Source organism: Sphaeramia orbicularis, chromosome 19 (genome assembly GCF_902148855.1).
Source record: "Sphaeramia orbicularis chromosome 19, fSphaOr1.1, whole genome shotgun sequence".
Classification (NCBI taxonomy): Eukaryota; Metazoa; Chordata; class Actinopteri; order Kurtiformes; family Apogonidae; genus Sphaeramia; species Sphaeramia orbicularis.
This window is the reverse complement of record NC_043975.1, coordinates 35,629,766-35,651,014: the sequence shown is the minus strand read 5'-3', so window position 1 is coordinate 35,651,014 and position 21,249 is coordinate 35,629,766. Positions and strand designations below refer to the sequence as shown.

The following is a 21,249-nucleotide window of genomic DNA, read 5'->3' as shown; positions in this document are numbered from 1 at the left end:
TTGAAGTATGAGTCAGTAAAATAATGGCAAACAACTAAAAAGAAAATTTTCATAATGGGGTGTTTTATTTTAAAACATTTATAGTTTTCTTCGAGTAAGAAAAAGAACATGTAAAAAAAAGACAGTAGCAAAACAACATTAACAGAAATTGCAAATAGTAATTCAATCGGGTTCTTATCTCTCCTCTGTGCTTGATCCGGCTGAGCTGTTGGAGGGTCAGTTTGCTGCGGTGATAAGTTTAGAGTCGGTTCATAGAGCAGAGATAGCTTTGGCAGCGACTCTCCTTCCCAGTGGCAGCGTCAGATCAGTGATGGCCAGGACAACTTTAGGTTTGGCAAGAGCAGGAAGTTTCACCAGCTCCGAGACCTGGACGTACAGAGAGACCAGCGTGCTTTGATTTTTTCTGCAGCTTCATGTCACCCAAGGGTTTAAGAAATGTAGGCATGATTTATCAGATACATCGACTATAATTGAGAATCGGCTGTGACATCCTCCACTGGGGTCTAAACTGTGACTTTGAAGCCACAGTTTGTACTTTGGCTGTTTTCATGTTTGCTTTTTTTAGAGCCAGAAGTGACCATAAGTTGGAACTGCAGAAAGATTAGTGGTTATGGGTGAACTAATACTAATGGAAAAACAGTAAACATAATGAAACTTAACCTAAGGAAATACAACGCTTTATTTGATTAACAAGCTTAAATAGTCTGACACGGCCGGTGAGTGAAGTGTCAATCACACCTGATGCAGCAGATAATAAAGCTTTCTAATAACAACGCTGTAAAGATGGACCAATTCACTTTCTTCAAACCAAAATTTGTAACTGTGTGTCATATCAATATACAGGGTGTCCACAAAGTCTCTTTACAATTAAAAAAAATTACAAAAGCAATTGATATGAATTGTAAGATTTACACATCCCATTCTATCATAGGTATGATTGGCAAAGGACAAAAAAGCAGGAAAATATACAGCACACCTACTAGGGGTGCAACGGTACAGGTAGCCCACATTACGGTCCATAACGCGTTTTTGGGCTATGGTTTCGGTTCGCTTTCAGTACATGTTTTGTGCGTAAAAAGAACTGTTTTTTGCTGTATTTTACTCATCAGCAACAACTGAATTTCACAGTAGGAATAAATTATATCACTGTACAGAATAAAATAACACTTTCTCTACTGAACAATAGAACCCTTTCTTAAACCTTGACTGCTTGTATACAGTCATCTAAAACAGGCATGTGCACACACAGGGCCCAAAGGTGCTTGAGCCCCTGCCCTTTTTGTCTTGTTGAAAAAAGTGCCCTTTTAATTGTTTTTTAAATAAATAAATTCCTGTTTTGCATTGTGATGTAAAAGAAAACAGCGGTATAAAAACACCACAGTTATCTAGCGTACGCATTTCCTTGTAATAGTGTGTCACATATCGGCTCTTTGGTGGAGCTCTGGTTTCACCGTGACACATGAATGGACTACTGGACATGAAGACATGAATCAGAGGCACCGGTGAGCGGTCATAAAGTTCACCATTAAATTGACTTTATGGACTTTATGGACCCCTGTAGTTCTTTGATATCTACAATCTATTAATTATTATTAATAGATCTTTGAAGCTAAAAGATTCTGTACATGTATAACTGCACATTTTCCCTTTACCTTTTTTTATTCCTTGTACCTAACACTTGAAAGCCTTAAAACTGCAGTGGTTAGTTGTTTTTAGTGTCACTGGGCAAAAATCCTTAATTACCATTCCCCATTTTATAATTCAAGTGGTCTGAAAAGACATTAGACTTCTGCATGTACCCTTCCTTGGATTTTCAAGATGTAGAAAATATACTGTATGATACCAGTTTTTGTCCAGTTACGGTTGTTTTCTGATTGGTAGATTTAAACATGCGAGTGTCAGCTGTAATTACCAGTTGATGATCAGATTGTGTCAGATGCGACCTGGACATGTCTTGTCTTGATACACAAGTTTGGAAAAGTGGCATCAGTTTTCCGTAACAGCATGAAATCATCTCAGGTTTGTCTCCAACTACATTTAGTAACATAATTTACTTTTGATTTGGACAAGGAGAACTCCAGAAGGAAGGTTTGGTATTTTCATATTGTGGCATTTTTCTGCCCAATTTCAGCTTCTCTTTACAAATATATTTTAATCATTGTATAGTCGCTATGTGTTATTAGAACATCATTTAATAATGACTAATTTTTGCCCTTTTTACCCACTTTGACACTATATTCAGTGGTTTTATTTCACGGGTATATACAGTACTTATACTATGATCATGTCAAGGTTTTCTGTGACCATCCTTTCAAGCCTGTTTTTCCACTGAGTTCAAAAATATTTGCAAGTTACAGCATGTAATAGCTTAGTTTGCAGCACACAGTAAGATGTCACCTTGTCTTGTATGTCTAGATAATAGTACCGACTAGTAGCATTAAGATGCAATAAAACAAGTTCAGACAAACGACCCAAAATGAACTCACGTAGCATGCAACAAACTAAGACCATTACATTTACAATCAGTAACATCAGCATGAAGCTTATCAACGAATGTCAAACCCCTCCTTCTCATTTCTTACGTAACAGACACTCCTCTCCTTCCTTATCGCAAGCTGTCTAGTTTCAGTCTCTTATGGCCCATAACTCACCATAGTAAAGGGCATGAACTGCAAGATGCTTCCACGACTTCCCTGCTCCAGGCACTCAACACATTCCTCCATAAAACTCTGCACAAACTGTGTGTGAGGTCCGGCCATCTTGGAACCCAGGATTGATGAAATAAGCAGGAAAAGATTGGCTAAAAAGCAGAGAAAATGCAGCTTACATCATGACAGTAATTAAACATGTTACTGTGTTTGTTTATATTGTTTCCTGAAGTGAATGTTATTGCAAATATAGAGTGACAGAAACCTGCGGAAATCATGTTGAAATACCGTGTAAAGAAAACTCAGCGGATGTCAAGTCATTGCATGAAAACTTGTCGTGAAATAGAGGGATTTGTGCAACAACTGTTAGCACACTATGCTCATTTTTACATCCGCAAAGTCAACAGGTTCAGGTCATGAAGTTCAATTACTTGCTGAGTCATAATCTTGCTTGCTTTCACTTAAACAGTAACCTGAGAAGTTGCAGGTCAGGAAAATCAACATCAAACACCATTTCCACCGTTGGCATGCCAAAACAAACATTCACAGTACATTCAATGGTCAAAGAAATGACCAAAAAATAGTAACATTCAACGAGTTCATTTCACAAAGCCTCTGTTAGATTATTTTTTTTTGGGGGGGGGGGGGTGAGTAAACCTGTGTTTGCAAACACACAGTACAGACAGACAGCGCTCTCACCCAGGACTCGGTTTAAGGGGTCCCTCATGTTAACAGTGTGGAGCTGGGAGGCAGACAGTGAAGTACTCATTGATCGGTCTCCTAAGAAAAGATACAAAAGTTGAAAACAAAATTTAGAAATGTGTGTCATTCTGCTTTGGTTTTTGAGGAAAACAGAAAAAAAGAGGAAACAGTGAAGTTTAAGGATGAGGTATTCTTTAAGTTGTCTGAAATGTAATCATGACTAAAGGTCAAGAAAGACCTTCCATCACATCTGACATAACCTTCCTGTTTGTAAAAATAACACTATGGAGTTCCCACTACAATAGAGTCACTAGTAAGTTAGTAGAGTAAGATAATGTGAACTAGGGATGCATCGATGCCGATACTAGTATCAGGTATTGGTCTGATACTGAGCATGTGTACTTCTACTCATACTCGTAAAAGTGCTCCGATACAAACACATCGATACCATTTTACAGTCGCATGACATTAACAGTTAAGTGCAGCAGGTACGTGGTGGAGAAGTAATGTCAGCAGTGTGGACATTTTTTAAAATAAACAACAGTGACAAAAGTAACAATGACTGAAAGTTATGTTAAAGACACAGACGGATATGGATGGAGCGTTCTGTCTGTCCTCTGCCTACATTCTGTACATAATTCTGTCTGTTTTCTGGGTGCTTGCGGATGCGTACCCCGACGGAGAATTCAGAGCAGTACCACCGGGAACCGTGGAGGTAGCGGATCTTTTCAAAGAGGGACTGTGTGAGTTAGAGAAAAACTGCTGACATATTTATGACAACTACCTTCATCAATATCAACATTAGCATCCACATTAGTATTACCTCCTCTTTCGTTGCCATGTTTATTATTTACTTTCTTCTTCTTTGTCTCAAAAAACTTTACTCTTCTTCGTGGAATTGGCAAGTATGGTTAATTATGAGTGGCACCCACTGGTGGATTGATTGAGAAACGCTCATCCCAACGCATTACATGTCAGTAGCTGTACTTTGTTACAGTCAGACTAATGACAACGACAATAAAGCACATTTTTAAAAGTAACTAAGAACCGTAATGGTATTATTAAGTACTCATATTGGTACTCAGTATCTGCAAGTAATCAAATATAAGTACTTGTACTCGGTCTGGAAAAAAGTGGTATTGGTGCATCCCTCATGTGAACCATATACATTCTTAAAAAGCTCAGTGTGTTTACTGTAAATGGTGTAATTCCAGGCATTTTACATAGAACACTAAATATAGTAATTTTCATTTCCAGTGAGAACTTGTTTTATTGAATGTTAAGTTTCTAAATGACCTTTCTAAGGAACAGGACGTGCTCACTTGACACTGAAATAACCACTTTTTTAGTTTCAGTGTCACTTGCTTCAACTATTACAGTCAGTATATCTTTCCTAAGTCATGCAACACACCTTTCTGAGCCACTGGGAATTTCATAACTAAACCAAAACATTTTAAGTACCTAAAACTTAAACCTTTATGCAAGTGTCCTCTTTGGTTCTGAATATCTACTTCTCCGCTGTATGTGGAATTGTTAGAAGCTAAATCCCTCACATTAGCTGACAGCACTCAAGTTTGAACGTGCCGACACCCAAGAAACTCCACAGATAATATGGAGAGGCATCTGTTTATGAGAGTCAATGCCTTTATTCTTTTTAGCCAGAAGGGCTTTCAAGAAGAAACTTGCTTGTAACAGGATCTTTGAAGTGGATTCCTTGTGAAAAAAGTCTGGTATTGCATAATCCTCGGTTAGAGAAAAGCTGAAAGGTCACAGGCGTCACAGTACAACAGGGTATGAACACAGACATGTACAGACTGACCTGGACTGGAGAGAGCTACAGGCTCGTCCTCATTGGAGCTGAGCAAGACGCATGAGTTTAGACGGCCTGAGTGTCATCCAGGGGAAAGAGGCTGTTTGTAGTCCTGTGGCGAAAAATATATACAAGACCACATTTGTCAATATCACCTGCTGCACACTTTATTATTATTACTATTTATGTCATTCAGTCACTTTAACAAATCAGTAACTTTAATTTGTTTTCATATTTTTTTGTTGTTATCTTCTCTTTATTTTTCAATTGTATTTGATGTTTATTGTTTGGTGCTGCTGTACATTTGATATTTCCCACCTTGAAGGGAACAATATAGCACCTTATAAGGTTATGAGAGGTTACTTCTTTCTACATTCAGTTACAAGAAATCAAATGACACAATTAACTGGGTCATATTTTGCTAAACCCACTTGTATTAGTCTTTGGCACATTTATTTGTGTATTTGGACCCTAAAAGTTCAAAAAGTTTGAATTCGAACCCTCCAGGTGCTGCAAAGCTGTCTTAATAGTCATTCCGGAAAAATTGAGTAGAGTTCTACAACCTGTTTTAATTGCTGCCTAAATTGTTACATTTTATAACTAGTTACATCACAACATTTGCACATATAAGGTCAAGACTTCTGATGAACATTTCTCTGAGTACGACATAATTGTTCATCAGCAGCAGAGGTTGTAGTAAAAACTGAAAATACGTCCAAACTTCAAGCCGATTACCTAAAAGGTTTAGTTGTTGGTTGTATTAACAACCACAAGTGGCTGAACGGGACAGAAAACACAGTCAACAACATGGAGGGGGTGGGGCAGGAAGTGACTCATTTGGAATTAAAGGGCCAGCGCTCAAAACGGCCTTTCTCGTGTCATTAGTCAGAAATATTGTTGAAGATGGGCCTGTGGAGTTTAATTAATGAAGAATTCAGACCCAAGCATGGCATTTACAGTTTATGTAGACCACAGGGAAATGTTTTAAAATGCATAATTCCATTTTAAAAAAAGCAAAATATCACTCCTTTAACATATTAGTTCCAGACAATGACAATTGTATTTTCATGATTAATGAGTGACAGATAAGGACAAATGAACTCAGACTGCTTTACCTCAATATCCTCCCGCTGTCTTTTGCGCTGTCGAGCTGAGAACGGGCCTTTGTGGTGAGAGGAGTATGAGCTGAGTGCACACCATACAGACAACCTGAAAAGTCAGGACAGGAAATTAATAATAACCCACTCCCAAATACCAATCCCATCATTCAGCTGATTCACAAAGCAGTTAAAACACAAGTGTAACACGTAAACTGATACGCGAACTGGGATGTCTTCATCTGTACCTTGACAACAGGCCAAAATAGATAGTAGATAGATAATGGATAATAAATGCATATTTTTCGGTTGAGCCCATCTTTCGCAAAAACCAATATTAGTTATTAATATCAATGAAGACTCTTCAATGGAAATGATGCAAGTTTTAAGAATAATTAAAATGCCGGTGTTACATTTTCGAGCAAATCTAATAGTATGAACTGAAATAGCTTCAAGCTGGCGCACAAATAGAGTTAAATACAGGTCAACAACATTTTAACAGTCTTTATTGCAAATAATAAGTACTAGTAAATAAATCAATCTTCTTTTTCGTTAGAGTGTTGATAAGACTCATATTGCACTGTTGGTGGGACACTGCTCACAACCACAGACTAAGAGACGCGGCTGAATCAGAGCTAGAATAGTTCTTTGAAAATATCATTTTATTGGATATTGGATTGAAGTGTGAATGCAGGATTCTATAAATGGTCATGGGTGATCATCAGGTAATCCCTAATCCTGGTGGAGTAAAATACTAACACGTTTGAATGTGAAAAAACACAAATATGTACAATTTATAAGATAACACTACAGTATAACTTGTTCCTTCAGTTTAAATATTGGTTTAAATGTCCAAGATACAAGATATAAACATATGATAAAGGTAAATGATTGCACATTTTCAACGGATTTCAAGTGTGTGTATGTAGATCTTTCTTACTTGGCCAGTGCCTTTCCTGGGGGGTCGGCCAGGCTGTGCCAGTGTGCAGAGTCTGTCAGCAGGTTAGGCAAGATGGTGCCCAGTAAAGTGAGGGTGATCTGCTGGGTGTCCAGGCAGAAGATGCTGTAAAGTAACTCCACCACTCGATTAGCCCACTCCTGTCGAGTCTCCTTCAGCAGCTCCTGAAATAAAATGCAATAAATCATATAAGGTGGTGCAGGTGGTTTTGGCTTCATTATTATAGCTTTTTATGGTTTCTATTTGCATCATTGTGAAGAAGTTTTTAATAACTCTGTAAAATAGAAACACACATAGATGTATGTACATTTCTATGAGCATGTGGATTGGATAATGCATTATGAGGATTTCATTTAGTTCTACTGATTGACAAAGCAAAAAATGGTAATATGTAGGAGCAGCAAATATGGATGTAAAACAAAAATCACATGTTCATTGAGCACATTTATCCAGGAAGGGAAGGCTTAAGGCCCATTCATGCTCGCTTCACATACATAAACAGGTGTGTCTGTTTCAAACGGAGTCAAGTGTCCCTGCCTTTATACTTAGATTCGTCCATTGAGTTAGAAAGAACATTTGTCAATTAATCCACCAGACGGCGCTGCTCTGAATTAACATACTGGCTAAAAACCACGAAGAAGAGTAAAGTTTTTTGAAAAGAAGAAAGTCGATAATAACAAACATGGATATGACAGAGGAGGTATTACTAACGTGGATATTAATGTTGATATTGAGAAGGGTAGTTGTTATAAATATGTTAGTTTTTCACTAACTCACACAGTCACTCTTTGAAAAGTTCCACCATTTATGGAAATTATTTCCTTCAACTCTCAACACTGTCTCCACAGTTCCTGGTGTTACTGCTCCATATTCTCCATTTGAGTTCGCACCCGCTAACTCCCAAAGGACGGACAGAAATACGGACGTAATGAAGGCAGAGGACGGACAGAACGCTCTGTTCGCATACATATGCATCTTTAACGTAGAGCATGAATGGGCCGCAAGGGAGAACCAATCAGTCAGCTAATATTCATACCACATAATTAGTTTGATTAAGTTGAATACTTACAGTACAATTTACAGTTCATGGATATTAGCGCAAATAAATAAATAAGTAAAGCCATGAGATAAACAGGACATTTCAAATTTCCAAAATTCATGATTGAACACCCTCACACATGGTTTCCACACATTTGCTAAATTACAACAACACATGGTGTTTGGAGACTAAAACAGAAACAGGTTACAGTTATCTACACCTTATCTTGTCCTTCATACCTTAATCAAATTGTTAGTGAACCAGAAGACCCCTCCCATGTTGAGGAGACTCTCAAACAGATGCAGAGCTCGGCTGTCCACCCAGCCTTTGCGGAGCACCACCTGGAACTGCTTGCTGAGGGCGGTGTGAATGGGCTCCTTGGCGGGCAGAAGGTTTCGGTAGGGGATGGGCTCCTGACCCTCCACTGGGGGGCGCAGAGTCGCACCCGTTTGTTGGAAGACGTCAGCACACATATGCTCCATGATGGAACTCATGATTATGACGCTGGTGGAACCAAAGGAAGCGTAGATATAACAGGTTAGGACATGCCAGACTAGACTATATTACATGAACAGAATAGAATTAAAAAGATGTTTATTGTCTAGTTGTTGGGAATTCTATTTCGGTATTCCAGATTAAACTCTGAAGTGAAATAAGTGAAGGTAAATTTTAAATATTTAAAAAAAATTCATCAAAAATTGAAAAGATGTTGTAGACATTGTCCCAAGGAAGCTACATATAAAATTTGAAATGAATCTGACCAGTAGTTTCATGAGAAGATATTTGAAGAAACTGCTAAAGCGGAAAAAGACGACAACAATGGACACAGAGGCTTTACAACAGCTCATGGACTTTCAACCAGTGAGCTAATAAAGACTCAGTCTGACATTAAAAATAGTTCATATCAGTATCTAAGGGGTAAAATCTCATCCTCAACTTGTGGATTTAGGGAAACTGATGAACTAGGGGTTAAGGGCTTCTGAAGTACAGAACAGACGCCCAGAACATAATGTTTAATGTGTAGTGTTTGTCATAGAACCACAGTGTCTAAATGTGTTTGTACCGTTCGTTGTAGAACTGCAGGGTGTTCTCCCCATAGAGTGGGGTCACAAGCTGTCGGATCATGGTCTGGGGCTTCTCCCTCTCATCCCGCCCCAGCATTCTGACGTGGGCCACCAACCACGCAACGGCACAGATGGCCATGCTACACACTTTGCCCTTAATGTTGTCAGTGATCTTCTACTTGGAAACACAGAGGGCAGCGTAGAAAGAGGAAGGAAGGTGCGGTTAGAAGGACTCAGGGTACAAAGGCAGAGGCATTCTGACTAAACGATGACAAAGAATGACAAGATGACAACAACAGCATGACACTACGTCACAGCTGTTGCAAGTTGTTTGCGAACATCATTTCCACAATGACGTCACTATCACTTGATTAATGTATCACACTACTAAAGTAAGAAGAAATACTTAGTGGTTTAAGAGGTTATGATTACAGTTACTGACAGAGGATCACATGAAGCACCACACCTCATGTAATCTCACTAGATTATTTTAGGTTTTGATTAGATACTTGATTACTTTCACAATAATAACTCACTTTTTTCTTAACCATTAAAGACCCATGCTACTTTTGTGTCAGCTTCCAAATGATTTTCTCTCAATTTAACCTTTCTTAAGTGATTTTTCACCATTTATTATGATATTATTTCCTTTATTTTGTGTTTTTCAGTGAAAATCAGGTATTTTCCTGTATTTAATTTACTGATCATTCAGATGTTCATAAAAGCTCAGAGTAAAGTTGAGGTTCATTTAATCAAAAACAAAGAAAACTGAAGAAAAAGTGACTTTTTCAGTAAAGACATAATTAACTGAACACAAACCAAGCATTTCTATCCACTGTCACTGATTAAACTTGATGGGTTTTTTGGTCAACCAGTGTTGTAGAAGATGCCGGTGTTTCCATGGTCACTACAGAGCCTCTGAATGTCCAAATAGGTCATATCTGATGACCATGAAAAGATGAAAAACTGCATTTTACACCAATTATTTACATGTAGGATTAGTGAATTAACAGGTATTAAACATTTACATCAGTAGATGTTTTTGGTCGGTGATAGACGTTTGGGTCTTTATGGGTCAATGGTAATAACAATAATAATAATAATGATGTTCATTTGCAGAGCACTTTTCAGGTAAAGTACAGAGTGCTTCAGAAGGGAAATTGATAAAACACGAACGAGAATTAGAACAATACATAACAACAATCCTGAAACATGTAGTAATGGCTAGTGTATTAATGATTTGTGTACTTACTTAAATTAAATAATATTGATTTCCATTGAGGTTCAAATTCAATTCCCAATTTTTCTTTCTGTCAAAAGTGTCATATCCCTGACAGTGTTTATGTTTTACAGCTTTTATTGTAAAAGGTTTCTGCTATGAGACTTGAAATGTTTCAATTCAGAGACATCTAGTGACAGAAATTACATACTGTACAGTTAAATTTATTTATTTTTGTGTTATGGTGCCGTTGTAACTTTGAACACGATTATGGCCGTTTAAGTACAGATTTCCGATAAAACAGCTGAAGGTATACTTCTTATAAGCACTTAGTGAAATGATAACAAAACCCAGGACAATGTGGTACAGTGTCAAGCGAACAATCATTCAAATCAGTTTCATGGGTTTTTACTTTCTTATATGCACCAATTGCTTCATCAACTTTTTTACCTGACTATTATTTGACTGTTTGCTTATTTTCATATTCAACAATTCTGTAAAGCCTGTGAGACGACCTTGTTGTGATATTGGGCTCTACAAATAAAACTGAATTGAATCTGACAACAGAACATGTGTCTTGTGTTAACCAGTTTATAAAAGTCAAATACGAAGTAACAATTGATTGAAAACAGTGACATTACCACCACAATAATACAAAATGTAGTTCAACTAGTTACACTACAATAGAGCTGTAGCTGCTACGATCTGGTCACGAATCAGCTGTCACAGCAAAAGACAAAATGCAGCATACTGCATTTCATATTTCAAATTAATCATAAAACAATAATGTGTTAAATACCTGCACTGACGTCCACCAGGAAGCACACCATTCTCCCATGCATTCAGAACTTCCCCAAGATGGCTGCTGGTTGTGTTAAGGCAGATTTCATGGCCACTTCACCTGATGGCAAAACAGAGCAACATTGAGCAGGATTCCTTTTAGAGTATCTGTTGTCATCTATGAGGGTACAGACAGCAATAAGCTATTACAACACCATACATACTACTCTGACATCCCAGCAGCAGCATTACAGCCAGTTCTAGGACTCACACTAGCTTCATCTCTGAGGAGTTGTTGAGCATGGTCACCAGGCTCTCCACTTTGCCAGGCTCTGGTCTCGAAGCAGGGGTGGTCTGGGTTAAGAGTCTTGCCCTCTTCAGGCATACATGTCTGCAGCATGTTTCAAAGAAGGGCGTCTCCCAGAAGGCTGGGGTCGACAGTATCACCTAGAGGCAAGAGTCAAAGAACAGTTGGAAATCTAATCAGGCTTAACTGACAAATGTGCAGATGACCGAGTTATCAATCTAGTTGGCAAGATTATGACAGCAAGATGATATACTAGCAGTTTTACGTTGCCCTGAAAGAACAGGTTACATTCTACAGAAATATTAATTCTGTCATGCTAACCTCAGGCCATATGTCTGCACACATGACAGAGCATGAGGAAGAGATGTCAAAGAGCAGGGCCCGTACTGATGCAGATTTGGCTGAAGGAAAGAGGAACATTTTAGCATCTCATTCCAAAAAGAGCAAGTCACTTAAAGAAATCCCCATCTTGGCAAACATCAGTCTTGCATTTAAACTTACATCCTTCTCCACTGATGTGCTTGGGAAACTCATTTAACCCTAGAAAAAGAAAACATTATGAGACATGAAACATCTTGTTCAAATCTGGAGTTTCCCGAATGGACAAACACAGGATTTCTGCCTAATTAATGAGCTTGTTGTTCTAATCTGTGTTAGACTTCATCAAACATCAACAATGGAACCATCCTATCGTTTCTATCCTTGGTTTTAACAAGCATTTGAAACTCATCCCCCCGTGTCCTTCATTGCTTTTATACGATTAATGTTAAATACAGGAGTAAAGTCCAAGGCCGCCTCTACTTTTAATGATGATATAAATCCAATAATGAAGACAGCATAGTAATCCCGATTTATAAATACAAATAATAAGCCATCCAATTCATACTTAATCCATTTTTTAAAATCTGTTAAAATCATGTTGTTTTAAGCCCAAAAATTCAGAATACTATATTTTAAACTTTTTTAGGACCTGATAACCATTTCCTCAATCTCTTAAACATGATGTAAAATACCCAATATAGCAATGACTGAGAGCACAAAATACACTATTTGTTTCAAACTTTAACTCTGTTGTACATTAACCTCCATATCTTACTTAATGAACTTCCGGGCAAATGATTTGAGCTTTCCCAGTGGCAGCTGCAGCCGCTAGTAGCAGGTCAAGGCTCTTCCCAGACAACATGTGGCCAAGGACCCCAAGAAGGCCCTCTGGGGACTTTGAATGGTCTGCATACTACCGTCTGAGGACAAGAAGCAAAGGATTATAATTATGAGTTTTTTGTATTCCAATACACTTTAATGCATTTGCAACTGAAAACCTTTAGCTAATCTATTTACTTGGAAATGTCTTCATGTTTCTTTTTCAAACAAGCACTATTCTCTCACATTCATTTCAATAAACACTAACTAAGCGAGGCATCTTTACTGTAAGAATTAAAGTGTAATCAAATCTAAATCCATTACTTAATCTGACAGTTTATATTTGCACTGTAATATTCCAGTTTCCCAGACATGGATTACTCATCTCCTGAGACAAAAATAAAGTTTCATTGAAGATCTCAAATTGAAAAAAGGGCTTAATCCATGTCTGAGAAACTGAGCCTGAGACAGTGAGGATTAGGTTATGACGCTCCTACCTTCAGGATATTTGTCACAGTGGGCTCTGCTCTTAGAATGAGACCTGGTTGGGTTGGATGTGGCATTTTCTGCTGTTTTTTAGCCTTGGTGCATACTCCCTGTCCTCCGTCCTAAATCAAGTGTGCAGCAGGAGGGGGGATGGGAACATGTGTGGTGGGTGCAGATGAGAGACAAACAGAAAGGGGAAGGGGCACAGGAACAGAGTACATGATACTGTGTGAATATGGTGAACAAATGAATCCATAATTATATTAAACAAAAGTTCAGAAATTCATGAAGAAAGCCAGAAAACAGGGGTGTTCCGCTTGATGTTGGAGACAGGACATCTCACCGTTTTGCTGTGAGGCTGGCTGTGTTTGCCTCTGACAGCAGGCCGAGCTTATTGCATTCCTGTAGCAGCATGCCAAGGCAGTCACAGCTATGTAAAGAAGATAAGATGCATATGATAAGATCACAGTGTTGGCATTTAGATTGGGTTTAAAAACCCACCACTGCACAGACAATAAAACTAATTATCAGACGTGTCTGGGGCACTTACTTGCATCTCTGATCTGCTTTGTCCAGCAGTGGTGTGAGCTTGAGCAAATATTGGAATGCAATATTCACATCCTCCATGAAGTCCTAGAAAATATATGTACATCACATTTAGTTCTCTTATTACACTTAAAGACAGATTATAACAGCTTTATGTTTTCTTTCTGACTTCCCTTGCAACCTCTGTGTCTTTACACTCATACAGAATAGCTACAAATTCATTATTTGCAACAGGCTTCAGCCCATAAATCCAACCAATTCTTAAGGTGTCAAAATCATTGTAACATTTTAAGGCCTAAAATTCTGATTATTGGATGTTCTTCTTTAAGGACCTTTGAAAGCCAGTAACGTAATAATTTAATTTCAGATTTTTCTATTGTTGCCATATTTGTTGCATGTCCACAATGTTCAAGTATTTAAGTGGTGAGTATTTGTGTACTCGGTGAATAAAATATTTACCTGTCCTTTGTCTGCTTGAGGATACTTTTTTAGTCGGAGCAAAACTTGCGGGATCTATGGGAAAAGAAAACCAAAAAACTAATGACAAAGTTCTCAATGTGGCATGTGCACTGGTGATAAAAGTGTTAAAGACAGTACTTTGAGGAATGTGAAAGCTGTCCATTTGAGCTCTTCTGTGCCCTCTGGTGACTCAATGAGGCCAGTGAAGCAGGCCTTCCAGATCTCCAACACAAAAAGAGGAGCAGGAATTTGCTGAGAAAGACAGAAGCAAAAATTAGACGGTGAGCTAAACTAAACAACAAGGTAACTAGTCTGTGAGCGGAGCAAGAAAATTAGTTTTTTTGACATACTATAATTTACAAAGCCCTAACAGATGGAATTACTTTAAAATCACCCTAAACACTGAAAGTGCTGGTCTTATGCTGTACGTTTGCTCTGCTGTCTAAGGTAAATTTAACATTACATTTCTCTGCAAGTTGGGCTCACCTGCATTCTCTTGATCATCATCAGCTGCTCCACCAGAGGCTGTGTCTCGCCTGTCAAATTCATGGTCCCTTCCAGCATGATGAAGGCATGGACAGATGGGAAAGAGGCGTGGACTGCAGGGTCACACTGCACCGACAGCATTTGGGGAATACTGAGAAAGAGATGAAGAATAGGCATGTCAGTTTGAATGTGATGCTGTTGTTGATGCCCAAAGCGCAGTAATGTTGTGTTATGCCACAGTTCAATCCTGACGCTCACCTTTTCACCAGTGACAAGCTCTCTTCTAGTTTAGTCCTCATGGTCTGGTTAGGAACACTGCTGAGGCCTTCTGTCACTTTGAGCATTGCTTGCTCCACATTGCTCCATGAGCCTATATAGAAAAATAAGAACATGTTTTCCATACTTGCATTAGGCAGGAATATTTACAAGATTAAGTACTATGTGCAAAATGAGTCTCTCTACTAACTTTCTCAAACCATGATAATTGGGGCAAAAATTATGCTTTGTGAATGCAGAAATATTGTTATTATTAATCAGAATCCTACTATACATATAATCATACAAATGCACAATTCTAATACCTTGTTCCTCTAGCCGAGCAATGTGCACCAGTGCTCTGTTCTTGGTACTGTTTATCAGATTGTACAGCCTCTCCTGACAGGCTCTTAGACTGGCCTCCACGCTGGCTGATGGCCCCAGTTCCCTCAGTCTTTCACAGTAGAAAGCACATCCCTGCAGCAGCCACACCACCACCCCAAGTAGAGCTCGACACAGCCAATGCATTCCTCTGCTTTCCCATGACAGCTTCAGAAGTCAGACATGAGAAGTAGTAAGCAGCAAAAGTCATTTTACATTACCAGTACAACAAAATAAACACAATGTGCACATTTTAAAAGCTACAATAACTTAGAAAAAGTTAAGTTAAAGTTAAACTTGATAAAGATTATTCACACTTAATAAAGCTTTAGCATGAGAATTTTGGTGAGACATTACACATCTGAGAGAAGCAAAAACATAAAAACATATATTTATAAAATATTATTCATCAGACCTGAGACGATGGCAGAACATGTCCATAATCTCCAATAGGGATTTGACACACAGCTCTCGTGAAAAATCATCAAACTGTGAGAATAAAATTAAAAAAATTCATTCCTTCATTAAAATGCAAGAGATTAGAATTTTATATTGGAACTGCTTCAGTCAGTGTTTAATATACAATAACCAATAATTTTTTGTGCTCTTGTTTTCATCCAGATTTTTGTAATTCCTTCAATAAATGTTTGGGTTTAGTAACAAATATGTTACAGTGTCATTGTTTAACAATATTTCTGTGGTATAATGTTAATAAGGTCTCTACTTTAGTATATTCAAGGATAAACAAAGGTTGAATGGATGAATGTGTCTAAATTTACCTTGCTGATGGCTGTGAGCACACTGGAGTAAGACACCATCTAGGGAGGCAAACAATAATATCATCATGTCATAATAACTTTTTTGACACCACTCAATTAAACACTTAGTGATAATAATATCTTTTATCATACCTGGGAACTTATAGCATACTTGAGGTAAGAAAGAATAAGGGGGTTAGGAGAGGGACCAATCAAAGCTTGCTCCATCAGGGCCTCTGGTATAGACAGAAGACATGTATCACCAAACAGAAAAAATACAGGAAATCACACTTAAAATGTGTAGTCAAATCATTAGCGTCATGGCTGGGGAAATGTAATATTTTTTGCTAACCTGCAAGGTTTAGGTAGTCCCATGTTGCTCCCTTTGGAAAGTTTTTCTTTATGTTGATTGCCCACTGGTAGTCACTCCAGCGCTCCTTCCAAGCCTGCAGAATGGCTTGCTTTAAATTGACCACCTTCATCCTGGTTAAAGCAACAGCGCGCATTAATAAATATCAAAACACATCCATTTTAACTTAAGGCAGGATTTCTAGAGAAACTTCTTAGAGTAAATTAGCGTTAGCTTACTTCACCTTATTCAGTTTACGGCCGGCAGATGTTAGCCGGTAGCTATTATTGTCATTCACTTACTGAGATAAAAAAATGCATTTCCCTCCCAAGAAACACAAAAATACAACGGCAAATAAATTAATTCCAGGTTAATTGTGTTATCGGGTACAATAATACTTACATTACGAACTTAATGCTTCAAAATACAAAAACATTTGTTTAAAGACGCTTCGCTTCACAAAGCAGACGACGCCATTTTTTTTTACTTTAAAAGATGTAAGATGTCATTGGTTGATTTGGTGACGTCTCAGTATTCCCGCTGCTGATTGGTTGCAACCAGGTATTGGAGACGAGCCTCAACTCGCCGCAATGATTTATTGGTATCACAAGATGTCGCACTTTGCAAATATACTGTTCTGGTGTTTTCTTTAAAGTGTTTGTGAAGTCAGGACGAAAAGGTAAAAAACCTAAAAAAAAAACAAAACAAAACAAAACAAAAAAACAAAACAAAAAAAACTAGCGCCTACATAAAACACAGCTTCATCTTCTTTTCTTTCTTTTTGGTGTGAAACAGCACTAGCCTAACTACTACAAGGTAACACGAACCTTAAGACTGATATCGTTTGGTTGATTTTAAGACTTTATTATGTTGTATTTCTTCGTTTTGTTGTGTATTTATGTGTAACACTTGGTTGGTTCATGGAAAGCAGTGAAATGATTTCACTTATGTAACTAGCTCTCAAATGTATGATTCACTGCCTCACAGCAGTTTCATCTGTTTGTCAGTTCAGTCCTTTTAAAAACTATTTATGTCTATTGTGTTTCACCATAGTGACGAAAAGTTTGTCAATATTTCTCTTTCAAATTGTACCTGACAGACAGAAACAAAAATTGTCAGAGACAGTAAATGCAATGGACTGGTTCAGCACTTTTATTAGGAAAGACAAAAAGAAAATACAATAAATACCACTGTAGTTTTTCACAAGAGGAGTTTGAGACTACTGAGAGTGGTGCAATTATATATAAAAAAGGCTCAGTCATCCTTTGTCTCCTTTATATTTTTTTCACTCAGGTCTGTGTTACATTAGAAGGGATACTGCTCACGATATCACAATCAACCAACTACTTGTGGGAGCAAAAGTTGTTCATTGAGTCTGCAGAAAACAAAGACCTTCATTCTGCCTGACACTGGAGACGCTGTGCTGCGTAGAGCAAGGTCTGTGTCCTGAGATGGAGAGGTGCCAGCCAGCAAAAGATGACCCATGCACACTGGCATAGTTGAGGTAGGAAAGGGATTGAGGGGTGACAGGGGTGTGAGGTGTGTGTGTGTGTGTGTGTGTGGTGTGTGTGTGTGTGGTGTGGTGGGGGGGGGGGGGGGGGGGGGGGGGGGGGCAGGTATTTGGGGAGAAGGATCCCTGTTTCTTTCCACTGAGAACTGCATTAGAGAGGGGTGCTGACAGATTTGAGTCCACCCCTAGGGAGACCAGAGAGACTGTAGTCACAGATTTGTGTCTGTTCTCATGACTTCACTGCTGGGACAGACCCGGATTTGCTGACTCTTATTACCTCCATCAAGGAGGTTATGTTTTCGTTATCATTAGTTTGTTTGTCCATCCATCTGACAGAAGTATAATAAAACTACTGCCCAGATGTTTGTGAAAAAGGTGAAAGGAAGGACATGGTTCAGAGATGAGCCTATTACATTTTAGAGAAAGATGCATTCATACCCCTTCCAAGTCATACTGTTCTTCCTTAATCTGAAGTTTGTACGATTTGCATGTACATGTAGGCTTGCATGAAGTTTATGGAGGGAGTCAGTCATGCACTGGGATCCAGATGTTCGTTTACATCTGACTGCAGTTGACAGATCGATAGTTTTGCTCACTTGCAAAGAGTGTTCCCTATCAAGTATCTGAGATCTTCATTTGAGCTGAAGAGGTTAATAGTTACTCCTATTCAGTGTCAAAATTCACCGAGATGTTAATACTTGAGATAAAACTAAAGACTGCGGAGCTCTTAACACACAGGTGTCAACTCCGGTCCTTGAGGGCCAGTATCCTGCATGTTTTAGATGTTTCCCTCTTCCAGCACACCTGACGGTCATTATCAGGCTTCTGCAGAGTTGGATGATAGGCTTATCATTTGAATCAGGTGTGCTGGAAGAGGGAAACATCTAAAACATGCATGATACCGGCCCTTGAGGATCTGAGTTTGATACCCCTGTCTTAACAGAATGTTTACCAGTTTTAACACTGTTCACAAGGCTCAGAAACTATGATTTCAAAAGATGTGTTCATCATTTTCCTGTATGTAAGTTTACTTGTGCTTTCAAAATCATAAATTACCTCTGAGCTCCATTTTGTTGGTCTTAATAGCAGCTAATCTTCAAACCTTAGTAGAACTATATGGATAAAATTTATTGTGTTTTTTGTGTAAATGATCAAATACATTATGGGAAATTAGAAACAAACCTATAAAGCTCTGCCTGTATGGTCTGCACAATGAGTCAGCAGTGGATAATTTAGAGTAATAGAAGTAAACAGGCAAGCCTTGTGCTTCTGCTGTTGTAGAACTGTGTATCTGTTACAACAGGTGTTTGCTGTTCTTTCTGCACAACTTCACTGTCTTGCTCCTTTTCTTCTTACTCTTAAATAAACGAAGGGCCTTTGGGCACACAAGGTAATTACCACTGGTGAAGAGCCAGGAAATGAGAGTGGCCCCCTCACGTCCCCCCAGGTTGTCCATTCATGATGCTTCATGAATCAGGATAGACTAAAGGCACCTACTGAAATTGAAAGAAGTGTCTTTCAGTGCACACTTGTCTTTTGTCTGACTAGAGCGCCAAACAGTAGTCTTCTCAGAGGACAACACGGTGACAGGGGGAACTGTTAATGATTAAAACAACACAATTAAAATAAGTTAGGCATGCATACATGAAAGCAACACAAATACCCCAAATTGTACTCCAATGGTTTTAAAAGCTGTGTTAAGAAAGTTATGATATTTTAATTGTGTAAATTGTAGTGATTCATATTTCTTAGGTTTCAGATTGCAACAGCTGAATAAGGGTTTTTTTAATTATCCCTGTGGTGGGCTCTGAAATAAAACAAAAGAAAAGAAAAAAGTGAAAGGCCTGTAATAGAATATTTAGATTTTCTGTACAGCAACTGTAGAAACATGGCAGACTTCATGGAAGCGGACTACAGCAATGCCAATTTCAGGTCATTATAATAGCAAAAACATAATATGATACTACATTGCATTTGCACACACAGATCCCCTAATTTTTCCTGATTACACTGTTAAGAAGCCAAGTACAAACACCTATGTGGATGTGTCAAGTTTGCAAGTTTCCTTCCGCCAGTGGCACAAGACGACCTAGATGAGTAACCAGCTACTATTACTTAGGTGAACAATTACACATTGGAGTTTCACTCACAATTAAGCTATCAAATTTTACTACAAACTGGTTTCTCATGTTTTGAATGACCAATAGCATTAGGCCTTATTCACAACAAGCAAAGCACAGGTGTTACTAAAAATATGAATAACAACAGCACGATATTCAAGTGTCCCACTAAGTCAGTGCAGCGTGGCATTGACCTAGTATATGCAACTTCAGGACCATGAAACTGAAATCAGCTGTCATTAATGCTCCTTTTCTAATTAATGAATATGTTTGATGACACCAGCAGTCTGGCAGAGTCAATACATGGGCCACAGTCAACGGCAGCTTATACAGTCATATTGCAGTTTTAATTTTATTCATTTACATGTGCCTTTATTTGTGTGATAAATGAAAATATCATTTTAACACATGTTTACCTGACTGGGTGACAGGATGATGTTGCAAACTAGGGTACCCTTCTGGTGTTTAAATGTGTACAAATGTTGACAGCTAATGGACAACACCAGTGGGCTCTTGGCTTGTTACACAAGACGACAGGCGTAGGCAGAAGCGCAGGGCTATTGTGTCTCTTTGATTTGGACAGCAGACAAATAGATAAAACCACATCTCCCTTATTCGATGCATTTATATCACACTTGCAGAAGGATCAGTTTGTGCTTTTTGTCAACTCAGTGGCACTTTTATTTGGTACAGTTTACGTCTGTGTGAGAGAGTCTGAATTGTGTGTTTAGTGTAGTGTTTAGAAAAGCCATCTGAATTGCAGTAAAGAACATCTAAAACATGGACAATGCTATTTGTTTATTCCATCATGAGAATTTTTCGCACATATTCACACTGAGTCTTGTTTTGATGATTTAATTATAGCTGTCTGAAATAAACAAATCCATGCATCCAGTAATCCATGCTGATAACGACTTTAAGTTCTACTTTCTTGAGCTTCTGTTTGTTAAATTTAATTGTATTATGGTATTTTGCAATATGTCATTTGTAAATATGTAGCGATCAAGTGGATTTGAATTAAGTAGGAACGAGATGACTGTCTCTTCTTTTTAATACTGTTCTCCCTATGGGATAAGATTATATTTCATCTATATTCATTTGTTTGCTGTTGATGTATTACCAAGACAGATAAGGC

The 21,249-nt window shown here is 38.2% G+C and overlaps 1 protein-coding gene across 1 annotated transcript; it reads right to left on the bottom strand.

The window, feature by feature from the left end:
- Positions 1 to 41: 41 nt before the first annotated feature.
- On the bottom strand, positions 42 to 16,966 carry med24 (mediator complex subunit 24). The gene is given in 35 exon segments (XM_030121723.1): positions 42 to 366; positions 2,652 to 2,800; positions 3,348 to 3,428; positions 5,170 to 5,215; positions 5,217 to 5,234; positions 5,236 to 5,272; positions 6,268 to 6,369; positions 7,198 to 7,379; positions 8,494 to 8,758; positions 9,318 to 9,493; positions 9,836 to 9,849; positions 11,353 to 11,428; positions 11,430 to 11,438; positions 11,585 to 11,656; positions 11,658 to 11,716; positions 11,719 to 11,764; positions 11,946 to 12,025; positions 12,126 to 12,163; positions 12,721 to 12,755; positions 12,757 to 12,858; positions 13,256 to 13,311; positions 13,314 to 13,372; positions 13,594 to 13,680; positions 13,801 to 13,883; positions 14,256 to 14,309; positions 14,394 to 14,507; positions 14,742 to 14,892; positions 15,000 to 15,111; positions 15,323 to 15,514; positions 15,517 to 15,545; positions 15,793 to 15,866; positions 16,157 to 16,195; positions 16,289 to 16,371; positions 16,488 to 16,618; positions 16,887 to 16,966. Coding segments are annotated over 35 exon segments (2,970 nt in total). The 5' UTR covers positions 16,889 to 16,966; the 3' UTR covers positions 42 to 249.
- Positions 16,967 to 21,249: the final 4,283 nt, after the last annotated feature.